The sequence below is a fragment of the Orycteropus afer genome, unplaced genomic scaffold (genome assembly GCF_000298275.1).
Source record: "Orycteropus afer afer isolate SDZICR_OR568_19922 unplaced genomic scaffold, OryAfe1.0 scaffold00098, whole genome shotgun sequence".
NCBI lineage: Eukaryota > Metazoa > Chordata > Mammalia > Tubulidentata > Orycteropodidae > Orycteropus > Orycteropus afer.
In genome coordinates this window covers 5,008,409-5,018,226 of record NW_006921685.1, presented here as the reverse complement: position 1 = coordinate 5,018,226, position 9,818 = coordinate 5,008,409, and the positions used below count along the sequence as shown (strand labels likewise).

The following is a 9,818-nucleotide window of genomic DNA, read 5'->3' as shown; positions in this document are numbered from 1 at the left end:
CAGGGAAAATGGTGTGGAGAGGAGGCCAAGAGAACCTGACTTCTTGGTAAATCACGAAGAGATGATAGGGCATATTTTAACAGGGGAAAGAGAAGTGGCATAATATATATTCTCTAGAATCATGTGACATTATTAGATTTATGGTGGTGAGGACTCCATAATCAAAACCCACAGCCATGGAGTTGATTCTGACTCACAGTAATACTATAGGACAGAGTAAAACTTCTGCATAGAATTTTCAAGGCTCTAAATCTTTACAGAAGCAGACTGTCTGATATTTCTCCCACAGAGAAGCTAGTAGGTTCAAACTGCTGACCTTTTGATTGGCAGCTGAATGCCTTAACCACTGTACCACCACTGCCATCAAGTCAGATCCTACTCATAGCGACCCCTCCTTGGATTTTTAAGGCAGTATCACTATGGAACGAGATTGACCAACCTTCCTTCTGAGGAGTATCTGGTGGGTTTGAACCACCAGGCTTCTAGTTAGCAGTCAAATGTCTTAGACACTATGCCACCACACCTCCCTGAAGATTCCATGTTGTTGTTGTTGTTGTTATGTGCCGTCGAGTTGGCCCCGACTCATAGTGGGTATAAACAGAGAACAACCAACCAATGAATCCAAGAAAACATGCAGCTAGAGGAGAAAATATAGGAAATATTTAAATTCTGAGTCTATTGGAAGGAGATGTGAAGAAACTATATATCATGGAGACTCATTTAGTAAAGGGAAAGCATAATCTTGGAAAAATCATCTTCTTTGTATACATATTCTTTGATCAGTCTCTAGCTAAGACAACTGAGGCTCCACCAAGACAGAGAACTCACAACTTTTTTTTTCACCTCTGTATCCTCAGCATATGGACACTGGCAATAAAAGGTGTTAAGTGAATATTTTTAAAGAATGCATCTATTAAAATTATTTCTGTAAATATTTATAGTATCTTTATACCTTTCATAAATGCATAAAGAGTGAATGAGATTAAAAAGGTAGAGTAGAGGTTTTAGAAGCTGAAAATATCTGAATATTTGGCAATGAAAATTGAATTTGATATGTAAAAACACAGAACTGTAGTAAGATGCTGACTTTGGTCATATTATAAATTTACCATAAATATTTTTTGTCTAGAATGCAGACATTTTCATAATCGATAAAAATGACCCTGTAGAAATAGGTTTGGGTTTAGGTCAAATCCTATCTGTCCAAGGGCACACACACACACACACACAAACACAGAATGGGATATAAGGCTGTAGCAAAATACTCATAATCCTAATAAAAAAGAACCCTAAGTAAATAAGAGCTAAATAAGATAATGTATCAGACTGATCTTATACATCACCATTTCCTTTTTTCTCCTTTCATAGGACTTGATAGCCATGAAGGTCCTCATCCTCGCCTGTCTGGTGGCCCTTGCTCTTGCAAGGGAGGTAAGTATAGGGAGAAATGTCTAAACATTTAACATAGAATCAACTAGCTGATGAGGTGTAGACAATAATATCAGCAATATCCTTAAGTGTTCAAATAATGCAGATTTTCAACAAAATATTTTGGCTTCTGGAAGGATTCCTGGTGGTACAGTGGTTGTGATCAGCAGTTAAATGAACTATCCACTGTTGGAACCCACCAGTTGCTGCATGGAAGAAAAATCAGACAACTTGCTTCCATAAAGATCATAGTCTCCGAAACCCTGTGGGGAAGTCTGTCATATAGGGTTGCTATGATTGAAATCAACTCCACTGCAAAGGGTTTGGTGTTTTTTGTTTTGCTTTGGCTTATAAGAAAATGGTTTACATTCACTTAGCTGCCTACAAGGCCACAGGGCTGGGTTGAGTGCTTGCAATACCACTGTGCCAGCAATCTCTGGAGAAAAAAATAAACAAGCACCATGAAAACAAGTAGGTGAAACATAAAAGCAACAACAACAACAAAAAAGAGTATTATTGTACAAATACAACTGCATGCTTGTGGAAGTTACATAAAAACATCTTATTACTGTGATAAAACATACATATACATAACTGTAAAAATGACAAGGCAGTAGCTCCCGTGACTCATTAGGCTGCTAACAAAAATTCTGCAGTTTGAACCCATCAGCTGCTCCGTGGGAGAGAGATGAGGCAGTCAGCTTCTGTGGATTTGCAGATTCGGAAACTATGTGTCATAACTGACCCTGTGGAAATAGGTTTGGGTTTAGGTCAAATCCTATTTGTACAAGGGCGCACCCCCCCACACACACACAAACACACGCACACAGAATGGAGTATAAGGCGGTAGCAAAATACTCATAACTATAATAAATGTTTTAATTCAGGTTAAAATAACTCCTTTTCTATTACTCATCAAAAGTTTTGTGCTATATACAGGCAGTATAAAAATATACCAATATATAAATCACTAAATTTTAAAATTATTTATAACAATTATTTTTTGAGTCTTTCTTTCAAAAAACACAAAGTATTTTTTATTTCTCAAAAAGATTTATGAAAAGGGTAGCTCTTCATAAAGGAAGCAAAAATAAGTTGTTGTTGTTGTTGTTGTTATGTGCCCTCGAGTCAGACCCGACTCATAGCGACCCCTCCTTGGGTTTCTGAGGCAGTATCACTACAGAAGTAGATTGCCCCATCTTCCTTCCGAGGAGTGGCTGGTGGGTTTGAACCACCAGCCTTCTGGTTAGCAGTCAAGTGCCTTAGGCACTATGCTACCAGAGCTCCTAAAAATAAGTAGGAATCATGATTAATAATGAGTTAGCCATACACTAACATGTCTTTTTTTTTCTTTTATAGAGGGAAGAAATTATTGTATCTACTGAGGTAAGATATTTATATTCAGAAAAAGTTTCTCAAATATAAGACACTAACACTCTGTGGTGATGTATGAGAAGACTCAGCCAGTTGTTGACTTTTTTTTTTTTTTCCCTTTTACAGACTGTGGACAGTCTTTCAGGTGATGAGGTAAAACAATTTTATTCAGAGGCAATTTCTCAATTTTAGAACAGTGATGTGCTTATCTTTTTATTTGTTACATTAAGGTAGTTAAGCTAATTTAGATATTTTCTAACTTATAAATTCTAATGTAAATTTCTAATATAATATGCTGAAGGAGACTAAATAACTGGAGAATTCAATATTCTAGTAGTTTCTAGGTTGGCTTCCTACCTGAATTTCTGTCACTTAGCTCTCTTTTTATCAATGGTACAGTCCTATTTTCTGCCTTCACTTTTAACTGAGCTCTCTCTACTCTCTTTGACTTCATTCATTATTTTGATGACCATTTGTTGAGCACCTCCTATGGATCAGACATTGCCTCAGAGCTGGTGTTACAAATTGAAAAGATAAGCATGTCAGTTCTGATAGCAGATATTGTAGTGTAGGTGGTAGGCAGACGGCAGATGGACACATTTTGTAATTCCAATAGTCGCTGTAGTAAATGAGAAGCAATGATACACAGTCTCTGTAGTCGTAAATCTGCCTGGGTAAGTCACGTATTTACCCTTGCACCACTATTTTGTGTTTGTCTTCACCTCTTAGTTGAATAATATATCTCTATATTTTATCTCTTCAAAAAGATTTCAAGATCCTTAGGGGAAATGTTTGTTTCCTATAATTCACTGACAAACTTTTTTTAAACCTCACACGTATCAAGCAAACTTAGAATGAACAATAAAACGTATCAATAGCTATTAGAATGTAATTTCAATTAATATTATAATTTTAGAATCAGATAGACTGTTAGAGATCACTTTTTGTCATAGGAAGGATAAGAGCAAAAAGGAATTAACATCTATAAAATGTGTCATTTTATTCTATGTTCATTAACTTTCTTTTCTGACTTGTTTGCATTTATCTATGTGTATGTACTTATGTATCTAAATATCTATCTATCTATCTATCTATGGAGACAGGCTTATACAGAACAGTGTAACATGTTAGTTTCAACAATTATCCTAAGCTAAGACTGATATTATTAAATAAATTGTCCACATCAACTTATCAACTATCTTTGTTTTCTGACTTATGTTGGCAAATAGGAATTGTTCACTTCACTAGAAACCATTAAAACTAAATCTGATTTTATTTTTATTTTTCTGAAGGAATCTATTACACACATCAAGATAAAATCTTCAAATTTAAATGCACATATTTTCAAAATTTCCCGTGTTTAATTTTTACATATAGAAACATTTTTTTGTTGTTTCTTTTATAGCAAAAACTTGAGAAGGCTAAATGTGAGGAACAGCAAAGAGAGGTAATTTACTCATGATGAGTACATTTCTAAAGTTTTTATGATGTATAATACATACAAAAATATTTATAGAGTATAAGGATGCATATGTTTAGTCTAAAAATGTAAAGCTAAAATAATTTAACCAAGTTATGTGCAGGGTACTCTATATTTTCACTCAGTGAATATGTGTTTTGAAAATTCTGGTTACCCTAGAGAGAAGAGACTAATTCATCATGAATGACAGCAGTAGCTGAATCATAGATTCTTCTCCTTCTTTCAGGATGAACGCCAGGATAAAATTCACACCTTTTTCCAGCCACAGCCTCCAGTCCCTCCTTATGCTGAGCCCATCCCTTATCCTGTCCTTCCACAAAGCATCCTGCCTCTTGTTCAGCCTGTTGTGGTGGTTCATTTCCTTCAGCCTGAAATAATGGAACTCTCTGAAGATAAAGAAACCATCTTTCCTAAGCACAAAGTGATGCCCTCCCCTCAAGCTAGACTGATGTCCCTTTTTGATCGCCAGACCCGGAATCTCAGTGGTTTTGAAAATTCACACCTTCTTATGCCTCTGCTTCAGCCCTTCATGCACCAGCCTCTTCCTCAGACCCCAGTGCTTCCTCCTCTCTCCCTGATGTCTCTTTATCAGTCCAAAGCCTTGCCTGTTCCCCAGCAAGTGGTGCCCTCCCCCCAGAGGGGTATGCCCATTCACACCCTTCTGCAGTACCGGGAGCATCTACTTGACCCAATCCAGGAGTCCTACTCCATGAGTCAACCACTTGCTTCAGTTTATAACCCAGTGTCTGTAAGTTCAAATTTACTTACTCTGATGGTGTTTCACTCATGATGTGTATACGGATGTCAGAATAAATAAGTGACAACTCTAGAATTAAAAAAAAAGAGAGAAAGAAAAGAATGTATATATGAAAGAATCAAAAAAGCATAGAGTTTACATCAGTGATTCTCATCATACTTATACAGTAGAAACACCTGCAGGACTTTCTTTTACCCCAAAATTTCAATGCCTAAGCCTATCCATGTTGTTGTTGTTGTTGTTATGTGCCGTTGAGTCGGCCCCGACTCATAGCGACCCCTCCTTGGGTTTCCGAGGCAGTATCGCTACGGAAGTAGGATTGCCCAACCTTCCTTCCGAGGAGTGGCTGGTGGGTTTGAACCGCCAGCCTTCTGGTTAGCAGTCAAGTGCTTTAGCCACTATGCTACCAGAGCTCCTAAGCATAGGGTTTCTGATTTTTGAGTAGGAGAAATTGAGTGTTAGGAGGAACTGCTTACAGAGATTCTGATTTAACTGGTTTGGTGAGAATTTGCAAATTAGATAAATATGATGCAGTCTTATTCTACTTCATTTTTTTTTTTTTTTTAATTGTGATTTGGGTGAAAATTTATAGAGCAAATTCACTTTCCACACAGCAGTTCACATACACTTTGTTTCATGACATTGACTCCAATTTACCACAATGCAACAGTTCCCCTCCCACTTCCTCCCCATAGTTATCTCTTCCCTGTGTTCATCCCTCCATGCACTCCTGTCCCTTGAGCTGTCTCCCTGTACATACACAGCCCTTCTCTCTCCCATGATTGTTCTCTCCAAGGAGTGTACTTACCTCAGGTAAGCGTCCAACTCATATGCCTGTCTTTTGTTTGGCTGGAAACCACAGGTGTGGGTTCAATTCCAGACCTGAAGGGCAGCTAGGGGCCATAGTCTCAGTGGTTTCACCATGCTCTATCAGACCAGCAAACCTGGTCCCACTTTTTTTGTTGTTCTAAATGATTTTGAGTTTTGTTCCACATTGTTCTCCCTCTCTCCAGGATCTCCTACACAGATCTCCTTCTGAGTGGTTGACATTGGTAGCCAGGCACATATAGTTCTTCTGGTCTCATAGTCGTATAGGCTGCAGATCAGATGGTGTACCAGTCCCTAGGACTAATTGTTTCCATGAATACTTGGTCTTCTTCATTCTTCTTTGCTCTGGATGAGAAGAGACCCATGGTTGCATCTAGATGGCTGCTTGCAAGCTTTTAAGAGCCCAGTTGCTACTCGCCAAAGTAGCCTGAGCCCACAGGTTTAACTACTTGGTCCTTCTGGGTAGCTGGCTGTGACCAAGAAGTGACTACAACCTTGTTCCTTGTCATTTCTCCTATACACCTTGGAATTCGGATCATACAAAGACACTTATAGGACCATTGTCTGCCAACCCTATACATGGTCTTGGGTGATGCAGACTTCTTAAAGCCAGAATTAAATTAAGTAATCAGATTGGCTTGGAATAAAAATGATTTATTAATTTATGGTAGCATAGTGCTTAAGGCATTTGACTGCCTAATCAGAAGTCTGGCGGTTCAAACCCACCTGCCACTCCTCAGAAGGATGTTGGGCAATCTACTTCCATGGTGATACTGCCTCAGAAATCCAAGGAGGGGTCTCTATGAGTCAAGTGCGACTCACAGCAGTGGGTTTGGTTTTATTATTGTTATTACTAATTTCTGTAGTTTAACTTTTCCTTGTGTTAATGCATATGCCTTAGTCTTCCTTACAATATTGTGTTCTGGATATGTGTATTTATTTCATATATTTATTTCATTACTCAAGACATTGTTGGGCAAGTATTCTTGTCAAGAAGTGAGTTATATGTTTATATGTTTTTTATCTTTAAGGTCTAAGAAGATTGCAAAGTTAATGCCCCTCCTTACTTCTGGTAAGAATTCAGGGTTGGAATTAAAGTGATCATTCCTATAGTTAATACTTTTTGACATTTCATTCTTTGAATAAGCCCAAGGTAGTGGCAAACCCCATCAATATACTAACTTATTTATTTATTAATTCACAATGTTTGACTATTATTTACTGACCTTATTGTATTTCCCATGTATTTCAAATACTTTTAATTTCATTTATGGCTATTAGCAGATTTGATTGGTTTGCTTTCAGGTGCCTTATAAGTAATTATAATCATCATCATCATTATTATTAATCAACATCATTTTAAGAACAACAAAAACTGTTTTTTTCTATTTTATGTAAACATATTTGAGTTATTATTTTTCAAAGACAAATTTATACTCATAATTCTAACTTAGGCATAATAAGACTTTAATAGTTTTTATTAAAACTATTATTTAAAATTTATACGTTGTTTTTTGATTCATGAGTCAAAATAAAATTACGTGTCAAAGGAAGACAGAATATCTTTGGGATTCTTAAGATACAGATTATTTTGTGAACATGATAGACTAGACATTTCATGAAAACAATTTCAGATAAGCTAATATTTGATTTTATAGTAACTTTTATTTATCTCCAAGGAAAGACACAACAGGGAACATTTTTTAATTAAAATTCTCTTATAAATTAATCATACCAAAATTACACATGGGAAAAAATAGTTTTATCACTCCTTAATTAGTACTTTATTTTCTCTTTACTCCACAGAATTGACTGTGATTGGAAATGTGTCATCTCTTCTTTGTATCTTGTTACCAAAAACAATATTTTATCAATCTACATGGAAAAAACAAAACTTCATTTCTTTATTTATTTTGTGTATTGTATGGAATTCATCTTGATTTGAATTTTGCTCAGACATTCTTTACACTTCTCAAATATTAATTCAATTAGTATCTTAGAAGTTCAATTTTGAATTGGCAATAGTATAAACACACATCAAAATATGCTGCATAAGATAGTTTTTGAAATTTGCTTATTATTATTATTTCCTTAAAATGTATTTCCTTTCCAGTCATTTTAATAAATTCATCCTTTGGGCATATATACATTGTCTTGTCTTTATTATAATTTTATAAAATTAATTAGTCTCTTTAATGATAACATTAGTGTATTATTGGTTTTAAAAATAAGTATGGAAGGGTGCTTTGCAATTAAGTAAATATATTATTAAAGGATATCAAAAAGTGGGGGAAAAATAAAGTGATCATATATCCACTTTGTTATATAAAATCTTGCTTTATATATACTGTCCCAGTTTAATTATTACAGCTGTGCCTTTCACCCACAAGAATACAATTTGTTAAACATCTGGGTGACACAAAGAGTTTGCACTCATTTGCTAATCTAAAGTTTGCATCAAATCTAATGGTTCCTTGAAGGGTCTGGCAATCTACTCTTGTAAAGAGTACAGCTAGGAAAACTCTATGGAGCAGTTCTACTCTGTAACACATGTTGCCATGACACAGAATCAACTGGTTGGCAATGGGTTTGGTTTTGGTTTTATTATGAAATAAAATTCTAGTAAGAAATCTGAATCACAACAATGACACATAAGAGTTAAGTGATGTTGAATAAGTTAACCAAATATAAATCAGATCTTGAAATATGTGACAATAATTTTAAAACAGCTACTATGAAGTAGCTTCAGTTCTCACATCTATAAAATAGTTAATTCAAAGATTTTTAATGAAATAACAGAAATATGATTCATACACTATATAGTATATAATAGGTAGTCCCCGTGGTTCAACATTGCTCACATGCTTACATCTGAGCAACAGGAGCCAGTATCACAATCAGAATGAACAGAGTTACTTGGTTGCAGTGTCAAAGAACATAAGATTTATGTGAAGCTCTGGCATCAATTGTCTTTGAATGTAGAGTAGTTATTTCACTGTGATATACTACCCCTCTTCATATACCAACTCTTCCACTTATAACTTTACTTCATGCCCTTGGATTTACACAATGAGTTGTCTCTTACAATGTTTCCCATACTTCTTGCATTCTAAAAGTACTCTTCAACTTCAGGGATCAAGCAGAAACCCCATCTGAACAAGAAAATAAAATGGACCGGAATAGTATTAAAAAATAAAATTGTCATTGCTCAAAGAGGTAGACCAAGATTAACATGTTAAACCTAAATAAGGTGACTACTGTTGAATTAGAATATTTAAATAGTCCCAGAGTCTCCTAATAGAGCATGCAAGATGCCCAGGATACAACTTAAAAGCACTGAAAAACACAATTTGGATAATAAAATAGAGTGAAATGACACCAGTTCTGAGATGAATAACATGTTGGAAAATGTGACAAGAACTTTAAATACCATGAAGTATTCAAAAATATTTTGAAACAATCAAGAATTCTCTTGAAACAATTGAAAAAAAATGTTATAAAGATAAATAAAAATGATAGAACTTAAAAATATAATAACAACTAAAAATAGAATTGCCAGATTTTCTGCAATATGATAATGAAATAAAGGACATCATAATAGATATTGCAGCTATTAAAAGGAAAATAAAGGATTGGTTTCAGCAACTTTACACTAAAAAAATTGACAATTTAGAAAAGATTAACTGATTACTTAAAAACCACAAATTACCAAAATTCAGTCAAAAAGAGATAGATAACTCACATAGTATCATTAAAAAGAAATTAAATTTATGATTTAAAAGTTCCTGAGAAGGAGAGGCGGGGCAAGATGGGGGACTAGGCAGAAGGATTGCACAGACCCTCTTCAACAAAGAAAATGGAAACCAATTAACACAGACACAGAAGATAATCTTGGACCCCTGAGCCTTGAAGGAAAGGATGCAGAATTGGACTAAACCCCAACTAGCAGAA

General features: G+C 35.3%; 1 protein-coding gene across 1 annotated transcript in view; it reads left to right on the top strand.

Moving 5' to 3' along the window:
* The first annotated feature begins 1,380 nt into the window (after window positions 1-1,380).
* CSN2 (casein beta) overlaps window positions 1,381-9,818 on the top strand; it is a 43,107-nt gene continuing 34,669 nt past the window's right edge. Inside the window, exons 1-5 of the mRNA XM_042781218.1 lie at window positions 1,381-1,431; window positions 2,929-2,955; window positions 4,095-4,113; window positions 4,209-4,249; window positions 4,509-5,030. Coding sequence (XP_042637152.1) covers window positions 1,381-1,431; window positions 2,929-2,955; window positions 4,095-4,113; window positions 4,209-4,249; window positions 4,509-5,030 — 660 coding nt within the window. The remainder of the gene's footprint in view (window positions 1,432-2,928; window positions 2,956-4,094; window positions 4,114-4,208; window positions 4,250-4,508; window positions 5,031-9,818) is intronic.